The sequence below is a fragment of the Orbicella franksi genome, unplaced genomic scaffold (assembly GCF_964199315.1).
Source record: "Orbicella franksi unplaced genomic scaffold, jaOrbFran1.1 SCAFFOLD_31, whole genome shotgun sequence".
Taxonomy (NCBI): domain Eukaryota; kingdom Metazoa; phylum Cnidaria; class Anthozoa; order Scleractinia; family Merulinidae; genus Orbicella; species Orbicella franksi.
In genome coordinates, this window is record NW_027670514.1 from 79,695 (window position 1) to 107,174 (window position 27,480).

Consider the following 27,480-nt stretch of genomic DNA (forward strand, 5'->3'; position numbering starts at 1 on the left):
ACAAGATATAACTTCATGACATATCACAAGTGAATTTAATAAAAAGCGCATTTCATTCTTTCAGCAGGTTTTAGCCATGGTAAATCTTCCAGTTGTCATTTCTATATTTCTAAATAGTTGCAACTGAGATAAGCTTCATCGCTCTATTTACGATAATCGACTCCCAGTGTCTTCTTAGATTGAATTCACTCAAAACAACACACTCGCTAACGCTGGCTACCTTAGAATAAAACCAGCACATCACTTACCAATACGCTCAGTTTATTTGCAGTTTCAAATATTTATCTCTGCCTTCCAAAATATGGCGCACTTAACAACATGGAACCTAAGGTGCTTACCATTTACAAAAACCATCCGGTTGGAAATTTCAGGCTTAAATATTAAACAATTAAATGCGACGTTGCGGGAGAGGGAATCACTATAAAGTATATCCACATCAGCTAAAGAGACCTAAAAGAGCAGAAAAATAGCATCACCTCAAATCACAGCCCATATTTTCTGAAGCTTCCCAAACGGAATGGCGCGAACCATTTGATTTTCTAACTGGAATTTCCGGTTTTCCTATGTAAATGGTAAGTACCCCTAGTCTCCACTCCTTCTTGTCTCCTGACCCCCATCCCCACCGCACAAAATCAATCTCTTTTACTCTCACTTTCAACACTCCGCACTCAAAATGGCCTTCTCGTGTACGCGTCAAACGCGAATGTGGAGGGCCCAGATCATTACCCACAGTTTCCCGACCCTCCAAACGCCTCCTATCAAAAGATACAGGCCCCGCAAAATTTCACTCTGCCCCCGTCCCCTCCCTTCCCTTCCCTCAGTTTCTTCCACGCATGTCAGTCACATACCGCTCTGCGAAGGCCGCCATCTTGGACACAAAGCTGCCTGGAGGATTCAAATTCACTCACTGCCCGTCCATTTCACGCCAAACACAGCCTGCTTCATTAACTCTGGATTGGTAAGTCCATTGTTGGAACACTTTAACACCTATTTTTCCTACCCGTCGCTATTTATCTACTTCAGTGCTACTTTGGAATCGTTCGTTATCATGGCTTTCGATATTATAACGGCGCGCCCGAAAGCGGCCAAACTAAGAAATCCATTTCTCGGCATTTCATTGCACACAGATTATTATGCTAATATATATAGGACAAACTCTGTTGCAAGACTGAAACTAGCAACAAACAGTCATCATCCCCTCCTCAGAAACTGGAACTTTAGTGAAATGGCTGCCCAAATTGACAGTGATTTCGTCTTTTATTGATTTTATTCCTATCTCTTTGGCATCGTTTCACTTTTCTGTTATCTTATCAACATTTGTCACACGGCCCCATAACCTATATCAGCTCTAGAACCCATCGTCTTTAAACACAAGATGTTGTTGACATCACATTCGGTTCTAATTCATTCCTATGGATATTTCATTCCATCCTGTTATTTTTAGTAAGTATTGTCAAGTACACACTTAACTATACATGTACTCCTTACATCTCTGTCTCTTTAAATTCAAGTGTTGTACTTCTAATCAATTTAAAAAAGAATTAACTTCGCATTTCATTAGTCTCTATTAATCTTTACTGATATTTTGATGGTTTATATCTATTTATTTTGTTTTGTTTTGTATAGTTACTCTTGTACCAAGTTTATGATATTTATGTGTACCAATGTATTTGTTGTGCCTCTTTCCTGACTCTCAAATTTTTAATTATTACAATTACGGTCACCCAACTAGTTTAGCTTTTTAGTTATTTAGGGTGTCCCACTACTGTTTGTTTATTTATTTATAATTATAATCTTGTAAATTCTTTTAGTTGTTTACAGTAGTAGAAATAAACTGTTGTTGTTGTTAAAATACTCAGTATTTTAATAATAATCAGTACAGTGGAACCTCGATTTAACGAAGTCGCCGGGGACCGGCCAAATTTGTTCGCTAAATCGAGGGTTCGTTATATTGAAAACCTCAATATAATGAATTTAAGGGGAAACGACCAAAATGTTCGTTATATCGAGGTCATAGTTAATGATTGATTTGTAACACAGGTGACTTCTGTCATGCAATTCAATGCAATTTTCATCACCCAGAAGTGCTGCGTTTTGAGATGCAATTCATCAAGCATGGTGGCTTTCAGTATCAATTATTTTCACTTTTGAGCAGACGCGCAGCTTTTGTGTACAAAAGAACGACACTTTCAGAGTAGCGATTTAAAAATGTTGCAACATAGAGGTTATACAGAAAATTGTCTATGTAAACAAGGAAACGGGCTTAGTGTTGTTATGTTGCACTACCCAACATATCTGGATTTCAAAGAAGATAGAGCAGAAGTTAATTGATGTCGCAAAACTATAGTGCCAATGTCTATGACATATAATAAGCCGGTGGCTGAAAGGTTGATGTCTCTTTACCATAAGGATTACAAGGATTTGTTGACTGTTGATCTGTTCAGTGTTTATCTTCCGTCGGGTGTTGACATTGTAATTCGTTATATCAAGGTAGATTTTACGTCTGGGCTTCCTGATTATGTTCGTTATATTGAAGAATTCGTTATATTGAGGTTCTATTCCGTACATTCTACTGTAACTTTGGCAGGGACGTAGAATATTGTTCATTATATCAAGGACTTCGTTAAATAGAGGTTTGTTTAATCGAGGTTCCACTGTATTTTTTTTGAGTGGAAAAAATGTTCCTTTCACACAATTTTTTGAAATCTCTTTCCGGCAAAAAAAAGTATATTAATGGATTTAAAAAACCTGGCTACGATATTTTGACTAGTCGGTACATTTCTGATAATCTCTAATACATTTCTCACAAATCATATCGTTGGCGTGACTTGACCTGCATTGTGTGACCTCGTAGGTGTAATCTGAGCACACTAGGGGAGTTTACAAAAGCACGGCTTAGCTGTCCCCTTAAAAAGAGAAGGGTACTGGTTAAATTCATGGCTGTCGGATGAGAGAAAATCAAGTTTCCATTCTGACCACCTGGAAATGGGATTGAACCCTAACCCTTACCTTAACCCTAACCGTAAAGGTAAGGGAAGGAAATTTCAGGGCATGTTGTCTTAAGAAAAAGCTTACAGCTCTGAAATTGGACTTTTCCATCCCTACAACAAGTGTTTGGACCTTTTCCTCTCTCAGGAGATTTCTCCCAGGGTGTGTTGGAATGTTTGAAGCCAGTTTACAATCCTTTGGGGGGTGTCTCTGCAAGTGTTGGGGTTTTCCAAGGAGAGTTTTCACCCTTGCAGGGGTGAGTTCTGAATGTGTTGCTTTTCTCTGGGGTGAAACAGTTCGATCTCTCACCCCTGGCAGTTTCACCCGGGTTGAAATTATAATAACAATTAGCACAGCAATTCGCATAAAGAATGACAAAACCTTTGGCTCATATATTCGTGCAATTCCCCACATTAATTGTTATTATAATTCCAACTGGTGTGGTATTTTTCAGAAAATGACGTCATTTTCTCAAATTCTCAACCAAGACTTGGTACAAGGAAAATTGATGGCGCCTGTAAATTCTCGGAAATACAGGTCCATAAACCGCGAGTTCTAATGTTGGTAATAGATTGAAATTTGGCAAGATATCTAGGAAAGACCTATTCTGTGCAAATGTAAAACAAATGGATATCGAGAAGGAAATTCTGGGCATATTGTCGTAAGAAACAGCTTACAACTCTGAAAGGGGACTTTTCCTTACCTAAAACAAGTGTTCAGGGACTTTTGCTCTCTCAGGAGAATTCTCCCAGGGTGTGTTGGAATGTCTGAAGCCAGTTTACAATCCTTTGGGGGGTGTCTCTGCAAGTGTTGGGGTTTTCCAAGGGGAGTTTTCACCCTTGCAGGGGTGAGTTTGGAATGTGTTGCTTTTCTCTGGGGTGAAACAGTTCAATCTCTCACCCCTGGTAGTTTCACCCGGGTTGAAATTATAATAACAATTAGCACAGCAATTCGCATAAGGAATAACAAAAACTTTGGTTCGCATATTCATGCAATTCTCCACGTTAATTGTTATTATAATTTCAACCCGTGCGGTATTTTTCAGAAAATGATGTCATTTTGTCAAATTCTCAACCAAGACTTGGAACAAGGAAAATTAATGGTGGTCGTAAATTCTTGGAAATAAAGGTCCATAAAGAGCGAGTTCTAATGTTCGTAACAGATTGAAATTTGGCAAGATATCTAGGAAACACCTATTCTGTACGAAAATGTAAGAAAATGGATATGGATAATTTCATCATAGTGGCACTTTAATAAATTGATTCTTGTTTCCCCTTTGTCTACAGAGCAAAAATGGAGATGCCTTCACTGCAGCTGCATTCTCTGCGCACCTGAAGACTGTGTTTTATGGACTTACTGGAAAACTGGTCTCGGTGAATATGCTTCGTTCGTCATTCATCACATGGGCCTATTCTCAAGAGTAAGTTGACATTCCTTAGATTTAGAATTTGTCAATAAGAGGTTCCGTAGTGAAATCATTTTCTGATGACACTATTTTAATCATGGGCCTACAGAATGCGGTATTCTCTCATTTGCTTACTCCAGTTTCCAATTTGTATTCAGTCAGGGTCCCTCAGGAATTTCTCGTTTGGAGTCATATTAATTTTTTGGTTTTAAAAGTGATCTATAAACCAACTTTAATTCTGCTGATTGAAGGCCACATTCTCCTGTGAAATATATAGGCATTGTGGCTTTTGCGGTTGTTGTTGTTTTTGTTTCATAATAACGGAGGGTTTGAGTAAACAATTGAGAGTAAAGATTGGTGGCGATCATTTGGAATGATGTTTCGATGACTCGTTCATCGTTTCTAGATCCGTAAAACTAAAAGTCAGATTCTCAAGAGCTTGATTTGCGGAATGCCCTTTCTCCCAAAAAAGAAAGCTGAGCTGGATATGGTACAGTAAAAACCCACGTATAAGAACCTACTTTTTTCAGAGTTTGGCATAACAGGTTCTTGTATTATGGGGTACTTATTGACAGTTTAGGCTAAGTAGGTTCTTAATTAGGTTCTTAATTTCTACAGAGTAGACATTGTTGTTGATTATCAGAAAGTAGTATAAAATCTGGTCTGTTCTTCATTATAAATATTTATTAATGTACCCATGTTGCCAAATGTCCAACAACATTAATTGATCAATGATACAGTACTGTATATAAAATGTATGATCAAACTGCAAGAGGATACATGCATGGAGCATTTGAACCAAGACCAAGATTACGTAGAAATGATGCATTCTGTAAATTGTAGCAATAATTGTTTCATAATAACAGTTCAAATTTAACATACATTGTGCATTTTGAGTTGCATTTAACAATTCAATTTTCTAAACTCTCGATCAACTTTTTGGTTTTTGGTGAAAAAAATATACAAATTAAATAGTCGAACCTCACATGTAAGAACCTGTTGGAATTTGTTTGGCTAAAGAGGGTCTTATATTTTGGGGTATTAAAAAAGCAAATTCCTGCCTGAAGGTTCTTAAATCCCGAGGTTCTTACTTGTGGGTTTTTACTGTATCAAATCCTCTCTTTGGGGATCAACAAAATATTAAAACTTTTGCGTGTTGCCGAATTTTTTTTTATGGTGGGCTCCTGTCTGAAAAATAATTGTTTGTTTCTTTGTTTGTTTCTCATAGCAACTGTACCGATGCGCTTAAATCCTCGCTGGCTGCCGCACTGAGACATTCAACCAGACAAGCACAGCAGACTTATAACCGACGTACTTGCAATGAGAGAAAGCGGCTTGCTGTCGACCTGGCCAGGGACTTTGCAGAGGGAAGCCAGGAAGAGGGAGTCGTGGCTGCGCAACCAGTCGAGCCTTGTCAGTTCCAGCCGGGAGATTTTGTGGCTTGCGTGGAAGACACCAGCACTGTGAATGCCCCGAAAATTCTCCTTGCCCAAGTTCATTGTGTGCAGGAAAATGGAGAGGTCAGTTTGCTCTGGTACAAAGCCATATGAGCAAACATGTACAAACTGGAACTCGACGGCCAACAGTGGTATGAAAGCGTCGGTAGTCTGACTCCGGTGTCAGTCCAAGCAGCCAAAAATCGCCCGGGAGTTTATCGGCTTCAGACGTGGAGACAGCAGATCCACAAAGCCATCATGAAAGACTAGCTAATTGACAATATTTTCAATAATGCCGGCCCCTGGTGGGAGGAGTTTTATACTTTTGTTAGAACATTTTAAAGTACTGTGTAATCAAGTTACTTCTCACTCCAACAGGACTTGAAGCCATCATGAAAGGCTAGCTAATTGACAATATTTTCAGCAACGCTGGCTCCTCCGACGTGATGACGAATGGAGGGACTTTCTCAGTCATGTTTCCAGTGTTTCCGTAGTTTAAGAATTTTCCAACCAGTTCGCTTTTAGAGTCGGAATTGAATTTCGTCGGGATTAAATCGCAGACTACACACCCTGGTTTGATGTCTTTCTCAGTTAGCGAGGGAAGAGTTGTATACTTTTATCAGAATATTTTAAAGTACTGTGTAATCAAGTTAGTTCTCACTCCAGAAGGACTTGATTAATGGAGCTCAGAACCACCCAGCAAAACCGGGGTGTGCGCCTCTATTGTCTTTGACATACGGTAGCGACAAGTACCTCTTTTACTAAAGTTCCGATAGGCCGCGTTCAATGTATCAATATTCTAACATGGCTCCGAGGTTTTCAGGTCAAAATTGCAATTTTTTTTTTTTGAGTTGCTTTCCTCTCCCGGTCCTGAGAAGAATACAGAACATTTGAGAAGTTTGTCCTGAGAACCATGTAAGAATGCCATGTAAGAATGTTGATGTATCGAAGATGGCCTTTTTAAGAAACTGAAAACGTGTGCCATGTTTCTATCGAGTTCTGGAAGAACAAGAAATCAGGTCTGTGGACTTGGACCGTCAAAATGTAAATTTTCTCTGCTGGCACCATCATCCTCACGATAATAATGGTGAACAATAACTGCCATTGGACGAGGTCTTTTGTGATATGCGGATACCGAGAGCTTGATTGTTCTGGATATCACAAACACCGAATCTAATAATGTTGTATTGCACATTGAAGGGGAAGCTCAAATATATGGAATTTCATAAATTCACTTGTAATAATGATCGTAATAATCGTAGTGAGGGTAATAATTACATTTCTATTTCTTGGGACATTCATCGGAGGACAGGGAGACTTTTCGGTAGGCCTTACGTGAGGTTGTCGTGGCCTACCGCTGACTGAAAGTCACGCGGGCCTGATCCCAATGGCGGATTTGCGAGTTCACTTTTGAGGATTTTTCTGCTCAGGTAAACAGTTCTTTCTAAGTTTGTACTGTCTCGATCGCCGGAAAAAAAATGAAACTAAGCAGCGTCGAAAGTCAGCCCTGATTTGAGACATGTCAGGGTGTATAAGTTTTTGCTTGTCACCGATTAATCTTGCCAAATTTACGTGGAATCAAACAGTAAAAAAAGAGGGGACACAACCTTTGAATTTACATGTTTCGGATGAAGGATGTTTACAATTAGTCATAACCACGAGAGTGACTCGATCGTGAAATATGTTTTTGAAATCAGTCATTTACACTGGGTATTTTTTTTGATGACTTGGTAAGCTGTGGTATCTATCAACTGCTTTAAAACTGATGCTCAGTTATCCTTTAATTTTGTATTATTACTTTCACTATTATTGGAGTTATCATTACTTATATGTTTATTTTTTATTACTGGGATATTTTTGTACTCATTTATTATTTTATTATTACCATTTATTATTTATCTTTTAATTTTTATAGTTGGTGTGATAACTTATGATAGTCTTTTGCCGACATAAACGTGTAGAGGTGGAATCAAACAGTGAAAAGAGACCACACAACCTTTAAATTTACATGTTTCGGATGAAGGATGTTTACAATTAATCAGAACCATGACGATTTTCCACGAGAGTGACTCGATCGAGAAATATGTTTTTGAAATCAGTCATTTACGCTGAGTATTTTTTTTGATCACTTAGTAAGCTGTGGTATCTATCAACTGCTTTAAAACTGATGCTTAGTCTTGTACTATTATTTTCACTATTATTGGAGTTATCATTATTTATATGTTTATTTTTAATTACTGGGATATTTTTGTGTTCATTTATTATTTTATTACTATTTATTATTTATCTTTTAATTTTGATAGTTGGTGTGATGACTTATGATAGTTTGCCGACTTAAAAGTGTAGACGCAGATGAGAATATTCTTCAATCAGATGGCTAATCACTGGCAAATTCTTTGTTATCGATTGCAGTCGTTATTTCTAATTCCTTCTTGATTTCAGTCTTGTTCGCAGTCAGGAGACAAGAGCGCTAAATCCATGTAATTTCCCTTCAAGTGGTATTTGAATGATCAGTTGGTGTTAGCTGTTATTTTCTGAGCAAGGTGAGGTGCACTGTTAACGAAATATTCATTGAATCCATGAACAATTTGCTTAATTAACAATTTGATCGATATCGATTGTCGATAGTAATTGATGAAGAAAACAGTCACTCCAGCCATAAGGAAGTCTATACAGATAAAAAATAATCTTTAAAAAAAAGAGATCATATCTAAATCAACTTCTTCTCATACAAGATTGAAATCAAATCAGAATAAAGGAAATCTTCTGTTAAAAATAAGCAAAAAACCATATCGTAACCAATGCTTCCTTGACAACATGACTGGTGGGAAAAAAGATACAGAAAAGTGTAAGGCACGCAGATAGTTCAGTCTAAGGGTGATTCTGCATTGCGAGTCCACGATGCTCCCGATACCTTTGGGCAGTTAATTTAAGAAGGTTCTCAAGTGTCTTACAGACATTATGACTTGAATCATTACGCTGTTTGTATTTTGCTGGCTCAACACGCTTGATGCAGTACTTTTGTGATAAAACTGACAGTGACTGACAGTGCTTGTAAGCCAGTACATGCCTCTTTGCTTGATTCTCTGAGATGAGAAAGGTTTGTTTCATTGCTTAAATTTTAGATTGTAATTTTAGTTAGGGGACCTAAACAGGGATAACCTCATGGTCCTCCTTTTCAAATACTCTTTGTATTCTGTATTTGAATAGAGTATTATTATTATTAGTGGCAGTGCTGATGAAAATGTTTAATGTCCACAACACTTAAACCCTCTTAATTTCTGAGCAGAGAAAACCTACCAGGCCAGGTTTTTTTTTTTTACTAAAATAATTTTGATATCAATCCAAGAGGCCAGCATAAATCTCACTTAAAAGTAATGTAAATTACTGAAAAAGGTCTCAAAGTTGCGGACATAATGTAATGTCCGCACCACAAATTAAAAACTATTTTTCTGAGAATCCAGTGACCCCCCCCCTCCCCCCAAGCCAATCACCTCAGGGCCCAGAGGGGTGCAAGCATGTCGGCCATCCCTCTCACATTACCTACGAACTATCTCCTCTCTGCCAGCCATGCAAAAGAGTGCTAAGTTGATAACAGACTCAGGCGGAATAATTTTAAAAAAAATAAGAGACAAGTTGAAAACAGATTTCAATTTTAGCCAAAGAAAACACTAGCTTGCATTTGATGTCTTTTGTTTTGTCAACCAGTTCAATCAAAGCATGCTTAGTGGATTCCTCCTTTCTCTCTCCTTAGACTCCTGTTGCTGTGGGAATGGAGTGGAGATTGCAAATCAAATGAAGGAGTCTTTGAGAAAGGCTCTTGCTAGAGCCATGACCTACAATCAAGAGTCATGATCAACACGAATCCACAGTCCTCTTTCGGAGAACCCCCACATTCCTCATTCTTCACTGAAATTAATGCAGTCCACAAAAGGCCCACTACATTTGGCGTTGTCACTTGCTCTTGAAAAAGTGAAGAAAAGGTGTGTGTCACAGGTCAGCAAATAGTCTCTCTGGAAAACAGACGAACAATTTTTCACGGTCAAGGAAAAGTCAGGGAGTTGTATTTGGAGTCAGGAAAAAATGACTTTTGACAAATCGCTGACTTTCCCCTGACCTTGAAGAATTGGTACCATTTTCTGTTCTGCTGTAAAGACAAAATTATTCTTAAATATATCAAACAAACGAACCAAAAACACGTCAACCTTAAACTGGCTGAGTTTAGTTTATTTCACTTTTCAACTTCTTTTCTGGACTCTTACATGTCATCGATGGCCAGCTTTTCATATTATAATTCACCCAGGTTTTCTACTGTCAAAAAATACATAACTATACAATCTCCTCCATTATAGCTCACCAATAAATTTTCTCCAATTCTTATTGGCTTGAATTGATCACGTGCTGTTCCAGCAGCTTCCACCCTGAAAGCCTAAGAGAGGTGGTTATTTTCGAAAAACGCAGGCCCTGAATGACAAATCAAGTTGATAGTCTACTAGCTAGTAATTAGCTTTGGTCAGTTTCCATGGTATTAAGACAAAATCCAATAGAAAATCAAGGAATTTCAGTTCTTAGTGGACAAAAATCTGGTACCTGAATTAAGAGAAAGAGATCAGTCTAAATAATATCAAATTCTACTTTCGACACTTAAGACCGGCAGAAAAATCTCTTGTATAAACTGTCACTATCTTTCTTGCTATAGAACTGACCAAATTTTGTCAATTCCACCAACAAATGTCATACAGCTGATTAGAAAACAGCCCTAAGCTGTTGACACAATGATGGTGTGAGCAAAGAGAATTTACAATTTGATAGTCAAAGTTAACAAGTTGTATGCCTTTGTTTTCGTTGCGGTGTTTTCTGAAAGAAATAGAAAACATGTTCGTGTTTCTATTGAGTTACAGAAACACTCGTGAAAGTTTGGGAGAACTCAAAAAAGCTATGGAAACACACACCTGCAGCACATGTTCCCACACAGCATTTCTTGTTTTCCCAAACTTCCACTTGTGTGGAACAACTCAATAGAAACACGATACATGTTTTCCATGTTGTAAATACAAAATATTACTAAAATTGCTACAATAATACAGTTGAACCAAATCATTTACTCTTGGGTATGCTTGTAAGTCATTTACTTTTGCATATCTAAATTTGTTTTCTTTTCATTTGAGACTTCAAGATAGCAGGGTTCAACTGTACTGTTATTATGTAAGTCCCTTCCTTCCAAGTTCAAGCAAATCTTAGCTAAAAGACATTATGACTTAAATCATAACACTGTTTTTTGCTGGCTGAACACACTTGATGCTGTAGTGTGAGATTGACTGTAGTGTTGTAGATTGTGAGAGCAAGAAACTTGTCTTGTACTATTATTTTCACTATTATTGGAGTTATCATTATTTATATGTTTATTTTTAATTACTGGGATATTTTTGTGTTCATTTATTATTTTATTATTACTATTTATTATTACTATTACTCAGAACCACCCAGCAAAACCGGGGGGGACTGTCACAGTTTCGCCAAACCTACACACCCACACTTTAATTCTGTGCAGATTTAAAGTGTAACACAGTGAATACATGATCGTTTCTCCAAAAGCTATTCTCAAAACTATAGGTACCATAAAGTGACATTAAACATATATTTATAAGATTTACTTTGCATTGGTTTTCTTATCTGTTGTCGTGACTTCTGTCACTTGACTGTATATTCAGGAGCTCTGAGGCAAGGAAACTTGACGATTTTCACCCCATCTGTAATGGGGTGCAAACAGCTCGCGTGCCAATGCCAGATTACCTACAGACTATCTCCTCCCAATGGAGCTCAGAACCACCCAGCAAAACCGGGGGGGGGGACTGTCACAGTTTCGCCAAACCTACACACCCACACTTTAATTCTCTGCAGATTTACAGCGTAACACAGCAAATACATGGTCGTTTCTCCAAAAGCTATTCTCAAAACTATAGGTACCATAAAGTGACATCAAACATATATTTATAAGATTTACTTTGCATTGGTTTTCTTATCTGTCGTCGTGACTTCTGTCACTTGACTGTATATTCAGGAGCTCTGAGGCAAGGAAACTTGACGATTTTCACCCCATCTGTAGTGGGGTGCAAACAGCTCGCGTGCCAATGCCAGATTACCTACGGACTATCTCCTCCCAATGGAGCTCAGAACCACCCAGCAAAACCGGGGGGGGATTGTCACAGTTTCGCCAAACCTACACACCCACACTTTAATTCTCTGCAGATTTACAGTGTAACACAGCGAATACATGGTCGTTTCTCCAAAAGCTATTCTCAAAACTATAGGTATCATAAAGTGACATCAAATATATGTTTATAAGATTTGCTTTGGATTAGTTTTCTTGCCTGTCATCATGACTCCTGTTAGCTCTGGTTGTCTACACCGAGACAATTTAGCTTCATGTTCAGTCAGTTAATGCTACCAACTGAGCACGTTTCCTTAACTTTGCTCCTTTTTCCTTTAAATACCATCCTTTTATACCCAGGGACACATTACCGAGCAGGTCTTACCTTTACAGACTGATACAGCTCAATTTCTCTTTTAGTCTTTGCAGGAAACTATTATCCACTCTTAACTGCGAGCAGGCGCCAAGTTTGCCACTCTCAGACTCGGTAAAGGGTCCCTGTTCTCTAGGCAACAACACTGGGCGTCGGTCCCCCTTCTATGCAGGGTGTTGTATCGATCCATACTCTTTATTTTTATCCTTTGATAGATTCCGAGATATGACAATGTTGTTCTAAGAGTTAATTCCGTGTTCCGATAAATATTTTCCATAATGCAGAGATAGATCAATGTCCACACTAGACTCCTTTCCGTTCTCTTCGATTCCTTTCTTGCACACGTTTTTCAACTGTCAATCAGGAGACTCAACTCAGACCTTGCAGGTCAAACCAGCTCCAGTCCCTAACTTATTTACAACACACTCCCCCCTGATTGACTGAGTAAATCATAAGGTGAGGCAAAATTTTAACTACAACTCATAATGTCAGTTCAGTGTTCAAATCGGTTCAGACAGTTTATGCAACAGTAACTATTGGGATGTCTTCATCCCTGACCATCTGAATGTTCCATCTGCTGTTCAGCTGTACAGCTTCCGCATTAGCTATGACTTTATCAAGTTCATTGATTTCAAGAGGGTAGAGCTTCTCAATAGGACGTTTCAGAAGAGTTTTGTTGAGAGACTTGTCCACTGTCACCACTTCTGCTGCGCGCGCAACGTTGTCTCGTCCCCACAATAGTTTCTCTACTTTCCCCAATCTCCACTGCTGTCTAGGTTTCTTGTCTGTATAGATGTGTACAATGTCTCCTTCTTGAATGACCCTTCTTGGCGCTCCTCCCTTAAGTTTCTGGTACTCATGGGTCCCAGTCAGATATTCTTCCTTCCAACGATTTCTGGGCAAGGAGATTGTTCAAATATCTTTCTCGTCTGACCAGCGTGTTCATAGTTTCAGTGACAACAGGGGACTGGTCTAACAGTCGATGACCAATCACAAGATAAGAAGGAGTGAGAGGACCTTCTGATAACTCATCGTAGACGTAGGTTAAGGGCCTGGAATTTAAAACTCCTTCAGTTTCAATCAAGACTGTTTCCAGTTCTTCATAACTCAGCCTTGCGTCTCCAAGCACTTTCTTGAGACACCGCTTTACTAGTTTGATGCAGATTTCAAAGAAACCTCCCCACCAACTGGCTGTGGGAACATTGAATTTCCAGTCAATGTTCAGATTAAGAACAAATTTCTTCACTTTTCCGTCCTTGAAGGTTTTCCCATTGTCTGAAATGAACAAGTTTGGCAATCCTCCTCTACCGAAGAATCGCTTTAGCACTCTTATGAACGAGGATGCAGTAAGGTCTGGGCCAAGTTCAACGTGAATAGCTCTTGTGCTGGCACACGTGAAAAGAACAATGTAACATTTGAACATCTCTCCTTTGGACTTGTAGATATTCTTCACATACAGGGGACCAGCAAAGTCCACTCCAACTTAGGAAAATGCTAGATCATCTGAAACTCGAAATAAAGGTAGAGGTGGAGCGGGTGGAGTACTGTAGGCTCTTCCTAGGATCTTCTTACATGTGACACACTTCGAGAGTACATCCTTGACCGCCTGACGACCTTTGATAATCCAGAATTGGGCTCGGATTTAAGTAAGAGTTTCTCTGACGCCATTGTGTTTCACGTTTCCATGAGCTCGCACTATCACCAACTTTGTGAAGTGCTGTTTCCTTGGTAACAGGATAGGAAATTTCACTGAATACGGTAATGATGAATTCTGGATCCTTCCCTTGCACCGTAGAACTCCTTGTTCATCCTTGAAGACTGCTAATTGCTCCCATGTAGAACTAGATTTCTCTCTTTCTTCAAGTTTAGTTTGGACTTCTTTGTACCAGAGATGCTTAGCTTCATTCATGTCCTCCATGCTGATATCATGTGTTTCTGTCTTCTTTCTGAGCCTTTGGAGGAATTTCAGCACAAGAGCGGTCACTCTAAGAAGTTTGCTGAGACTGCTAAATCTTTCTGGTTGGATGACTTCTGAGATGCTCTGAGAACTTTGCACTGATGCTGTCATAACTCTTGAGATTTCAGATGAACTTTCCTGCTTTAATTCCCTTAAAGCTTCTTCTGGGACTGCGGTTCCTCCTGCTTGACAGTTGGGTAAGCTTGGCCAGTCAAATTCTTCCTTCTTTAGAAATGGTGCTCCCTTCCACCAAAGTTCGCTGGATGCAATGACGGAACTCTTAGCTCCTCGTGAAGCTATGTCAGCTGGATTAAGCTCAGATGGGCAATATCTCCAATGTTCCTTCTTCCAACGCCTTCAGATCTTCTGAACACGATTTTGCACAAACTGCTTAAACTGCTTAGACTCTCCAGTGATCCACCACCACACAATTTGAGAGTCTGTCCAATTAAACACCCCATCTACCTCCACAGTGTGGACCAGTGCCTCGTACACAACTGTCATCAGATTTGCTAACGTTAAGGCAGCCATCAACTCCAGTTGAGGAATTGTTTCTCCACTTAGGGGCTCAACTCAGGTCTTCGAGGCTAGCAGATGTGAAGAGCAGGCATTAGGGGTCATCACCTTAATGTAAACATTTGCTCCAAACGCATATTTGCTGGCATCTGCAAATCCATGGAGTTGAATAGATTTAATGTCTCCCACTTCTATCTCATCCAGAATACAACGGGGAAGTGCAATACTCGAGACTCTCTCCATGTCTTCAAATAATTCCTTCCAACGTGATGTGAGATCTTCTGACAGGGCTTCGTCCCAATCAATCTTTAACCAGCAAATCTCTTGAAACATGCACTTCAGTGGCAAGGTAACTGGTGACAACAGGCCTAGTGGGTCGTAGAATTGAGCAGTAGTGCTCAACAGCTTCCGTTGTGTTAGAGTTCCTTCCAAGGCTTGTCCAGCAAAGGTAGTTAGATCAAACTTGAGGTTGTCTTCTATCCGATCCCACGGAACACCCATCACCTTGATCAGGGTTTCTTCATTCACAGCATTGTTTGAAGAGCCACCTTCAACCACATTAGACTTTGATGCAAGAGTTACTTCAGGAAATGGTTTAGGCGTTGCTAATATTGCTGCTTCCTCTTTCTTGATCAGCTCAGTTAACTCTTGACTGTTTGATGCCCACTTCCCCATGTTAAAGTCTCCTCCGAAGCACAACTTCAATTTCCGGTAAAGTTCAAAGCCGTCCTTTGCCAAGTCCTTCCCGGATGCAAAATCGTCAACATACAAGGTGCTGACAACGGTGTCTACAAAACTTGGATCAGTGTTCTCATACTTTGATAAGTGATTCCTTAGTGTCACATTCAGAATGAATGGAGAGTATAAAAGGCCAAACACAAGCCGTGTGAATCTCAGTGTGATTACTTCCGGGTTTGTAGAGTTGATGTCATCTATCCACAAGACCCTCAACAAATTTCTCTCCTCAGGATTAATTTCAATGTTCAGGAAAGCCTTCTCCAAATCTCCAATCAGAGCTACTTTGTGAAAATGGAATCTCGACAAGATATCAAAAATCAATGGAGTTAAGGCAGGGCCTGGCAGGAGACAGTCATTCAAACTAGGTTCGGTTCGAGACTTCGCACTAGCATCATAGACTACTCGCAGTTTGGTAGTGATTCTATCTTCTTTCACCACCTCTTTGTGAGGAATGTAATGAACAGTTCCAGGAAGGCATTGTTCCTCATGTCTCTTGTCAATCATTTCAACTACACCTGAGCTCAATTGTTCCTTGATTACAGTGTCATACTGCTGTAAAATGTCTGGCTTAGCTTTCAATCTCTTCAAGGAAGATGCGAGACGGTTTTGTGCCAACAAGTAGTTATCTGGAATAACAGGGTTTTCTTCCTTAAATGGGAGAGACACTTCATAATGGACCCCATTGAACTTCACCTTGGTCAGATAATCTTCAAGAAATTCATCTTCTCTTTCTTTAACTCCAAGAGTGTCATAGTCCCAGAACTTGCTCAGTTCATTTTTGAGAGAATCATTCCTTGAGACAGAATCTTCCTCGACCACCCTACACTCCATCTTCATTACATGCGACATGTTTGGCACTCTCAGAGCATCGTTAAAGGGTCCCTGTTCTCTAGGCAACAACACTGGGCGTCAGTCCTCCCTCTATGCAGGGACCTAAGATTTTGACCATTTTCAAAACTTTTGGTGGGAAACTATTGGCCACTCTTAGCTAAGTGGAGGCGCCAAGTTTGGCGCTCTCAGACCATCGTTAAAGGGTCCCTGTTCTCTAGGCAACAACACTGGGCGTCAGTCCTCCTTCTATGTGGGGATCTAAGATTTTAACCATTTTCAAAACTTTTGGTGGGAAACTATTGGCCACTCTTAGCTAAGTTGAGGTGCCAAGTTTGGCGCTCTCAGACCATCGTTAAAGGGTCCCTGTTCTCTAGGCAACAACACTGGGCGTCGGTCCCCCTTGTATGCAGGGACCTAAGATTTTGACCATTTTCAACACTTTTGGTGGGAAACTATAGGCCACTCTTAGCTAAGTGGAGGCGCCAAGTTTGGCGCTCTCAGACCATCGTTAAAGGGTCCCTGTTCTCTAGGCAACAACACTGGGCGTCGGTCCTCCTTCTATGCAGGGATCTAAGATTTTAACCATTTTCAAAACTTTTGGTGGGAAACTATTGGCCACTTTCAGCTGCGTGCAGGTGCCAAGTTTGGTGCTCTTAGACTAATGTTAACGGGTTCCTCTGCTTTTGGCAACAACACTGGGCGTTGGCTCCCCTTCTATGCCCGGACTTAAGATTTGCACTAGTTTCAAAATTTTTTGCAGGAAACCAATGGCCATTTTTAGCTGCATGCAGACACCAATTAAAGAGCTTTCAAACTATCGTTAAGGGGTCGCTGTCCTTGCTTCCAAACCGGGCATCAGTTGTCTGCTATTCCATGACCACACCTAAGATTTTCACTATTTTCAAAACTTTTTATGGGAAACTATTGACAGCCTTCAGGTGCATCCAGGCACCAAGTTTGGCCTTTTTAAACCACTCCTAATTGCTATTTTAGCCTAGGGGCAAGATACCAGGCATTGGCTCCCTTCTATAAACAGACATGAGATTTTTCGTCTTCAAAATGTTCGATAGCAAATGACCCGCTGTACTAAACTTAGTGCACCGGCAAATTTCAGTGCAAAACTAGAACTTGCATTTTTCCTCGAAATATTTAGAAGAAATGTATGGAGAGAAACGACCTTTCACAACGTCTTGCACAAAGCGTTCAAATATCCAAAGCATATAACAGCATCACGATGAGCACAGATGGAGAAACTGTCAGTACTTTAAAATGAAGAGTCGTGATGTGTCAATAAAGTTAAAATACCTCTGATGAACATACGTTAATACCTGGGAGTACGATTGGTAAATGTTGAATGTACGAGGTTGTCGAAAGAGTTTAACCAGCAAGGATAATAATTGGCTTGGGACAGCCAAGCGTTTATAGTGATGGTTTTTGATTCTTTGATGTCGACTCTTCCTACCATTGCAAAGAAGAATACGCCCCTATTGCTAACCCACCAAAAGGGAACATGACCTGGGTTTAGACCATCCTGCGACATGTGTTGTTGCAATAGAAATTCTGCTCAGTACAAGGGGAACCACAGATTCGGACAATTTTCATTTGCACTTGGCTAAGAAGTCAATGGTGCTAAGCTACCACCATGACACTGGGCATCGGTTTTCCTAATATGCCCAGACTTGAGATTACCATCGTTTTGGAATCCCTCCACAGAAAACTATTGGCAGCATTCATGGCAGTTTACACACCGAGTTTGGTGCTATGAAACCATACTTAAATGGCACCTTCAGTCTTCATGCTTATCCTCTGGTAGATCCTCGTTGAAGTTGATAATGGAGTCCACAAAACGCCTTCCACGTTTTGGGTTGACATGCAGAGTGCCAGGTAAAATGATTGATCTCTGACGTTCAGAAATCTGCTATTCCCAAACTTGTACTTATTCCAGCACATGTAACTACCATACAATCCAATGCAAAAGAGGTCTGGGTTTTTGCTTTTTAACCAGTCTTGTAGCATGTTGGTTTTGAGCTTCTTGACCGGGGTCAGCTTGGTATTTTGTTTGCTACATTTGAAAAATTGAACATAGAGTTAATTGAGTCAAAATAGTCAGAAAAGTTAATAGCAAAAAATTAACTGATAATGAAAAATTGCTATTAAATAGTTGGAAAGGTCTTGGAAGACGGTGCTGGAGGTGTTTGATGCTTCAGTGACTGAACGGGATGCGACAAGATGTGAGTTTGCCTGTTTGCTTTGGATACAGTCTTATAGTGACTTGAGATTTGATCTTGTGGGTTTTCTTTGTATTTTGTTTGCTTCATGTGAAAAATTAAAATTGAAGATAAATATGAGTCAAAATAGTTGAAAAGAGTTAATGGGAAAAACTGGTAGTCAAAAATCATAATTAAAGAGTAGCGGAGGGCTTGTGAGACGGAAATGTTTCCTGCTTCAGTAACTGGACTTTCCTGTGGTGTTCTTTCAGAGGTTTGTCAATGGTTTGCACTTGGATTCTAATTGGCATTTCCTATCTTGGCAAGATAATTACTCCCATTGTTTAGACTGGAAACAATATCTGTTGAAATTCCCTCTTGGATCCATGACCATCTTTTTCAAGATTTGCCGTGGAAGTGACGAATAAGGAGTTTGCGCTAAGAACGCCGGCCGATCTCTGATGTTCAGAACTCTGCTATTCTTCAACCTGTACTTATCCCAGCACCAGTAAATACTATGCAATGCGATGCAAAAAAAGTCTGGGTTTTTGGTTTTTATCCAGTCCTGTAGCATGTTGGTTTTGAGCTTCTCGACTGTGGGTCGCCTTTGTATTTTGCTTGCTACATTTGAAAAATTGAACATAGAGTTAATTGAGTCAAAATAGTCAGAAAAGTTAATAGCAAAAAATTAACTGATAATGAAAAATTGCTATTAAATAGTTGGAAAGGTCTTGGAAGACGGTGCTGGAGGTGTTTGATGCTTCAGTGACTGAACGGGATGCGACAAGATGTGAGTTTGCCTGTTTGCTTTGGATACAGTCTTATAGTGACTTGAGATTTGATCTTGTGGGTTTTCTTTGTATTTTGTTTGCTTCATGTGAAAAATTAAAATTGAAGATAAATATGAGTCAAAATAGTTGAAAAGAGTTAATGGGAAAAACTGGTAGTCAAAAATCATAATTAAAGAGTAGCGGAGGTCTTGTGAGACGGAAATGTTTCCTGCTTCAGTAACTGGACTTTCCTGTGGTGTTCTTTCAGAGGTTTATCAATGGTTTGCACTTGGATTCTAATTGGCATTTCCTATCTTGGCAAGATAATTACTCCCATTGTTTAGACTGGAAACAATATCTGTTGAAATTCCCTCTTGGATCCATGACCATCTTTTTCAAGATTTGCCGTGGAAGTGACGAATAAGGAGTTTGCGCCAAGAACGTCGGCCGATCTCTGATGTTCAGAACTCTGCTATTCTTCAACTTGTACTTATCCCAGCACCAGTAAATACTATGCAATGCGATGCAAAACAAGTCTGGGTTTTTGGTTTTTATCCAGTCCTGTAGCATGTTGGTTTTGAGCTTCTCGACTGTGGGTCGCCTTTGTATTTTGCCTGCTACATTTGAAAAATTGAACATAGAGTTAATTGAGTCAAAATAGTCAGAAAAGTTAATAGCAAAAAATTAACTGATAATGAAAAATTGCTATTAAATAGTTGGAAAGGTCTTGGAAGACGGTGCTGGAGGTGTTTGATGCTTCAGTGACTGAACGGGATGCGACAAGATGTGAGTTTGCCTGTTTGCTTTGGATACAGTCTTGTAGTGACTTGAGATTTGATCTTGTGGGTTTTCTTTGTATTTTGTTTGCTTCATGTGAAAAATTAAAATTGAAGATAAATATGAGTCAAAATAGTTGAAAAGAGTTAATGGGAAATGTTGGTAGTCAAAAATCATAGTTAAAGAGTAACAGGGGTCTTTTAAGATGGTGCTGGAAGTGTTTTATGCTTCAGTAACTGGACTTTCCTGTGGTGTTCCTTCAGAGGTTTCTCGATGGTTTGCACTTGGATTGTAATTGGCATTTCATAACCTGCCGACATAATTACACCCATTGTTCAGAGTGGAATCAATTTCTGTTGTTCAACTTTCTTTTTTCTGAGCGTGGCACCTGCTGAATGTGTTTTTAAACATCCTGCCAGTGAAAAGTAAGGAGAAAAATGGGAAATGGAAAATGGAAAGTGGGAAGTTAAGAGTGGACAAACTTGATGAGTGGTTATAACATTTGGTATATACATCTCTGTTGATCTGTTATTCATGTCTATAGCTCTTTAAACTTGCGTCACTTCAACCTAGCATCATCTTTGAAAGTTGTGCACATGGCTGTCACGTATAAATTTCATTTCCTTACTGCTTTGTATTTCCTATCTTTTTTATCCTTTCTTAACCTATAGATATCTTATCAGTTGTTTTGTATGGTTATTTCAGTACATTTCTCAAACTTTCTGGGAGGGAAGTGTAACATTACTCAAGTTCACACCGCTTGAAGACTTGACAAAGAGTGCGTAGTCAAAAATCTGGAAGTTTGTGGTGTGCTATCCAATGCTCCAAGGACCATGCAAAGGAAGGGGAAACTTCTGCGATATAATTTGGCTTGTTCTTATTATTTCTTTTACTCATTTATCACTAAGGTTACAGTTCTTCAAAAGGGCCTTGCTTTGAGGACTCTACACATAAGCATCATTGGTTTTAATGATTGCTTGTAATAAAACAAATGTGTAAATAATTCTCTTTACTTGCAAAATCTCAACTTCATTTGAAGAGGATTTATTTGAAGAGCTAGCCTGAATTCCCAGCTCCTGTAACCAGGTTAATATTTCAGCCTGACCTTAGATACATCTAATTCTCACACATATGTACCTAATTTCTTTTTCAGCATACTGCTGGCGTTGTGACAAAAAAGTACTTTTTACTTGAATCGAATTCATATCACAGAGAACAAAATTTCTGAAGCACCAAGTCACTAATTTCCTAAGATGCTTCACAATAATTATGAGTCAAAATAGTCGAAAAAAGTTAATAGCAAAATTTAATTAATGGTGAAAAATTAAAATCGAGAGCTTGAAGGGCTTTCAAAATGTTCCTGTTGTGTTGTGTGGTGTCTTGTGAGACAATGGTAATTCCATTCCATGGACCTTGCATTCCCAAAGACCAGGCCCACTGGAAAGAACTGCATTTATTCCACTGCAAAAATCTGGTATACTTGTGCTTTTACTGATTCCTGCTCCTGTGAAGACAATACAGTGGTTACTTTCTTGGATGCAATGAGCCAGTTGATTAAATTCTCTACTAAAAAATGTCTTCCATATCAAAGTATTTAATTGTTAGCTCTCGCTTTTTGCTTTGGATCCAGTCGTGTTGTGGCTTTGGTTGGAAGTTCTTGATTATGGGTTGGCTTTGCACTTCATTTGTAATTGATAGTTCATATGTTGCCTCATAACAAAGACCGTTCTCATTTTTTTTACAGAGTGGAATCAGTTACCCCACACTAACCCTCCTCTTTTCTCCGGGCTGGGGACCGGCTGAATGTGTTTCTTTACATCCAGGCAGAGTTAAAAAATGTTGCAGGCCAAATCATTGCCAAACCCTCAACTCTTGGTCTCCAGGCAATTTTATTTCTCTCCACTGCAACATGTCTTGGAACATCTCTGCTCTAAGCCTGCCAAACCTTTTCAAGGCCTCCAGGCAGTTTGTATAATCATTCATCATTGCCAAACCCTCAACTCTTGGTATCTGGGTCTCCAGGCAATTCTATTTCTCTCTACTGCATTATATGTCTTAGAGCATCTCTGCTCTAAGCCTGCTAAACCTTTTTAAGGCCTCCAGGCATGTTTGCATAATAATTCTTCATTGCCAAACTTGTAATTCTCAATTTCCAGGCAATTTTATTTCTCTGTACTATAATATTTGTTTTAGAGCATCACTAATCGTCACCTGCAATTTTGTTCCTCTTTTGTATAATCATACATCCTAAAATTCATGAGGACATATCTGTCCTTCTTGGAGCATTATGCAGTTACTCTGCATATCTGTGTCTCCTGTTGCGGCTGGTAGCAACTTCAAGCTGGAGACGTGCCTGTCTGCATATACATGGACAAAATCCAAGTCACTACCAAATGCACCCTTTCTTTGTCGCGTTGCTTGTTCAAAGACCTCCCACAAACCATCAGTGACAAGATAGTGATTTGTAGGGAATGCATACCCAGTACGTAGGGCTTTTTCTGCCATTTCTAGCCTTCTCAGTGTTGGAGCTTCCCGGCCTTCAACAGATTCGTCATAAACTGCACGGATGTCCAGCAACATGCGTCCATAGAGGTCAACTCCATAACAATCGCCAAGGATTCTGGCCCGATCAATAGGTACTTCTCCTCTCAGGCTATTCAGCTCCTGCTGTAGAAACTGCCTTCCTTCTCTCCAGAAATGTTGAGGGATATTCAATCCCTCCTCCCTGGGTCTCTTGGTGCCTCTTGGGTGTCAAAGCCTATAAGCCTGCTTCTCATTTCAATGCGCTCTCGTGGGACACCTACCTGTGCGAGATTACCTGGATAAATCTTCTGATAAAACATTTCAGTCTGTAAATCATCGACTTCATCATCATTAGTGCACAGGCCATGGATATGTGTTACCGTCAGGGAGCACAATCCATCACCATCACCAGGTGCCTCACTTGGGAATTCAAGGGACACTCGTAGATAGGGTGCATCACATCTTGACTGCTGGGCCCTGATCACATTTGCAGGTAGAGATTCATTTGCCTCAACCTTTTTTGTCGAAAAGGTTAACAGCGGCAGGTATCACTATTTTTGCTGTTACCCAACCCAATTTGACCTGGCCTAGTAAAGGGTAATGATAAACAGCCCAACCAATACTAATAATGTCCCTTAGCGAGCTCATGGACAAAGAGGTTCTTCCATCATCTATCAGCCACTTTGCTGTGTTCAGCGCATGTTCATTTCTGGCATTGTTCAAAAACTCCAGCTGCTTCGACATTTAAAACTTTTGTAGCAATGAGTGAAATTGCCCATGTGTGGTTATGTTAGTTTCCATGGACTCTATTTGACTCACCATGTCTGCTTGAGTTACATCATTTTGGGGTTTTACCAGAGATTGCGAGTGCAGGCATCTCAGATTTTCTTCAAAAGATCTGAACTCAAGTGTTGAAATGTACTCTTCTAAGTCATCAGTGGTGTTGCCACCAACAATCATAGAAAGGCTTCTGGAAAGAGGTCTATCACCTGTCTCATCTTCGACCCTTCGACGTTTTGATCTTTGACTGGCAGGGTCTTCATCCTGGAAATTGTCAAAGGATAGCCATCAAGATGTTTGAATCTTAAATAAGATAAACTAGTCATTAAAAGAACTCTTAATTGTACTCTTTATATAATTAAAATTCCAAAATAAAGTAAGTGTACTAAAAGCATCCAGGCTTGAGTGTTGATCGATATGTTCAATCAATACCCTTGATCGACCATCAATCGACCCTCAATCAACACTTGATCGATACTTCATCAACACCTTGGTTGACACTCAATCACTTGGTCAACAGTCAGCTGAGAGTCTACTAATTTTTGCAGACACCCCATCAAGTGTCAATTGACACACAAGTCGATCAACACTCGACCGATGGTCAATCATGTGGCGATCAAGACGTTGATCAAGTGTCATCTGAGTATTGATCGAGGTGTCCACGGAGTGTTAATTGAGATGTCAAAGAAGTGTTGATTGAGAGTTGATAGAGGGTATCAATTGACACTTGACCACAGATGGTTTAGCCAAATAGAGGAGATTATGACATTCACCTTGTGAAAGCCAAAGCCATCAGTTTTCATAGGGCATGCATCTCTAAACATGTTTTTTAAACACATCAAGGTTACTAACATACAGCGCAAATTAAAAATAAATTCAGGAACTGATCACCCAAAATAACTACAAAGCTAAGCTAGTTGGGTTACCACATTCATTAATTGAAAATGAAAGAAGTAGTAAGAAAGATATTTATCGGAATGTTTACAACTTAATTGGTAGAAAATATTACAGAACAAATATATGAATAATTGACATGCAGACATACGAATAATATAAATAAATAAACAAATAAATAAATAAATAAATTGATAAATAAGCAACAGAATGGGAACATGAAAATAGCAAATTATACTACATATTGAAATTAATTACATGTACTAAAAATAAATAAAATGTGAGGTGAGTTATTTTTCAAATAAGTTTGAAGTTAGGATCTTAAATCTCTGATCAGTTTCATTCCATAACTTAGGTCATTATATTGGGTATCAGATTTGCCATAATTTGTTTCGATTTTTTAGGACATAGTGGGTGGACCTAGTTACAAAGCGAGTGTTAACATTATGCTTACCTGAGGTTTTGATTAAAAAATGAATCAAAGATCTTTGGTAATTTGCCAGGTTCAAATTGGTGCATAAAATAGAGAGTTTGAAGTTTGATATGATCTTGAGGGTTAAGTTGAACAAACAAAGGAGTATTATGTGCATCGAATTAGAAAAAGTAATCAATCGTAGTGCTTTCTTTTGCATTCTTTGAAGTAGGTTGACATTATGATCATAGGTGTATACAACCTATGATCATAACAGCTATAAGAAAAAAGTAAGAATCAGTATATAATTGAACTAAAATTTTGATATCGACAAAATGCATAATCTTACAAAGAACACCAAACAAGAAACTTGTTGGATTTGTTCTGACAAATGAGTCTATGAGAGTTCCTAGTTACTTGGCACTGTTAATGTTAATTAATTAATATATAAATCAATTAATTTTTAGTTAATTGTTATAGACAATTAAACTTGACAATGTATTTACATTTGACTCGTTGCTTTCCTGGCTTTCCTGGCTCGGTAGCACAAAGCCTCCACCACTAGCAACAGTTGAATGTTGTGAATCTGGTTCCCTTTCATGGTCTCCGGACTGGACACTATGGATAGAACCTTGTGATGTTGGGTCTTGCAGCCCACTCGGACCTGCTTCCTGGCTGTTGTGATCAGTTTTTGACCTCTGGCTTTGAGAATCTGCTCTCTGTTTCAATAGAGGCAGGAGGAATGTGCTTTCTAACTTACTTACCACCAGTTTCGAAGTCTTCCTAACACTTCCTTCATCAACATTGCAAAGGGCCATCATTACTGCACCTACATGTAAACCAATAATGTCAAATCCGTGTGCCAAGTACAGGCGCAATGCAGGTGTGTTTTTGAATCCACCTGCAAGAATAAGCCATATGATAGTACTAGCCCCATGCGGATGGTTTCTTGCTCTGTTGAACACTTCCTCTATCCCACACGAGATGCAAATATCTCCTAGACACATTGAGCATTGGTCAGCCCTCCTGATACAGTAGCTCAGTTCCCAGTACAGTTTCCTGGTGGTTCTTTTCATTTCAGCCTCAACTGGATGCTCGCCAAGAGGTTTCAAATGTACAGGTTCATAAGCCTTCTTAAGTAACACCACACCAGCTGGGCTACCTGATCCCTTTTCAAAGGCCACAATCATCAACTTGTCGGCCTGTTTTCCACCATTGCAAAATTCGTCAACTGCTTGGCGGTAAGCATTGACATCAAGCCGGCTTCTTCTTGCTTCCTCCTTATCCAAAATGGATTTCAAGGACTGAACAGAGCATTGTGCCAGGAGGGCAGCACTGTCATCAAAAGCCTGAAATATAAAAATGTTTGTCACTTCAAGGAATCCTGGAGAAAGAAACTTAACTGAAATTTTTTTTCCAGGACTCCACAATTCACATTAACCCTTTCACTCCCAAGATCTTAATGTTAATTCTCCTTCCTGTCTGCCATACATTTCATATTTTTTTACCTTAGTTTAACAGATTTCAAAAACTTTCCAGGACCAGTAGCCCTTTTCCAGAACTTTCCAGTCCTGGAAAATGCCACAAAAAATTCCAGGACTTTCCAGGTCTTCCAGAACCCGTACAAACCCTGGGGTTATCCAGGCTAATTGCAGTGAAAGTCTGCACTCTGGTCAGCCTGAACATTACTTCGGTTAACCTAAATAATGCTCCAGTTAGCTTGTTTTTGGATATAGCTCTCAATTATGGAAATGGTAACATGATTCAGTTAAAAAGTCTGTAGTCTTCATTTTACACTGACAGCAGTATTGTTTAAATCTCCTGGAATACCTTTTTTTGTCACTTGTATGCTCTGAATTTTTGTTATATCAGGACTCTATTTAGTTTCACTGACAAGTATCTTATTTTTCTTATAGCAGTGATGGTAATCTTCTTTTAGTGACTCTGAAAGAGACTATCAACAAAGGTTGTGTTCTTCACGGATATCATGCCAGTTACCCAAGGGATGGTTTACACCAGTGCACTGGAAAAGTTGAAAATTTACATGGACATGTCAATTTTAATTTACAGCATGTAAATATTGATTTACATTCTTTGTAAATTACAATTTACATGTTAGGGTTTTGTAAAATAAATTTACAGGAAATTTACAGCTTTTAGTACAGCATGTAAATGTTCTGTAAATAGTGATTTACATTGTCTTTGTCGACAATGATCATTTGAAGAACATGTAAAAACCTGTAAAATATTTTACGCACTTTTACAGTATCTGCCTTTGTAAAAAACATGTAAATTGCTTTGCTAAACCATGTAAGAAACGTGTAAATAATTCAAGCGAATGCTGTAAAAAGTCTGGAAATGTTATGTTTGTAACCCTGTAAAAACCATGTAAATGAAAAAAGGGGACCTGTAAGAAACATGTAAAAACCATGTAAATGAAAAAAAGGGGCCTGTAAGAAACATGTAAAAACCATGTCAATGAAAAAAGGGGGCCTGTAAGAAACATATAAAAACCATGTAAATGGAAAACCTAGAAGTTGCACGGGTGCAGTGGGGGGCTGTAAATAGCCTGTTAAAAACATGTAAATTAAAAAGAGGGACCTTGCAAAGGCTGTGAAAACAATTTAAATGAGATAATGGGGGCTTTTCAAAAAACTGTTAAGACCACGTTAATGTAAAATGGAGACTCTTAGAAAAAAAAAAGATCTAAATTTAAGAGAAG

General features: G+C 39.1%; 2 protein-coding genes across 2 annotated transcripts; one reads left to right on the top strand and one right to left on the bottom strand.

Annotated features, from left to right (window-relative positions):
- The first annotated feature begins 350 nt into the window (after positions 1 to 350).
- LOC145472352 (uncharacterized) lies at positions 351 to 6,495 on the top strand. The gene is made up of 3 exons (XM_081454944.1): positions 351 to 958; positions 4,275 to 4,408; positions 5,622 to 6,495. Exons 1-3 carry the CDS (start codon positions 674 to 676, stop codon positions 5,941 to 5,943), a joined length of 741 nt encoding a protein of 246 aa, XP_081311070.1. The 5' UTR covers positions 351 to 673; the 3' UTR covers positions 5,944 to 6,495.
- An 8,388-nt stretch (positions 6,496 to 14,883) lies between these two features.
- Positions 14,884 to 16,413, bottom strand: LOC145472351 (uncharacterized). Its single transcript, XM_081454943.1, has one exon. It carries the CDS (start codon positions 16,411 to 16,413, stop codon positions 14,884 to 14,886), a length of 1,530 nt encoding a protein of 509 aa, XP_081311069.1.
- Between the last annotated feature and the right edge of the window lie 11,067 nt (positions 16,414 to 27,480).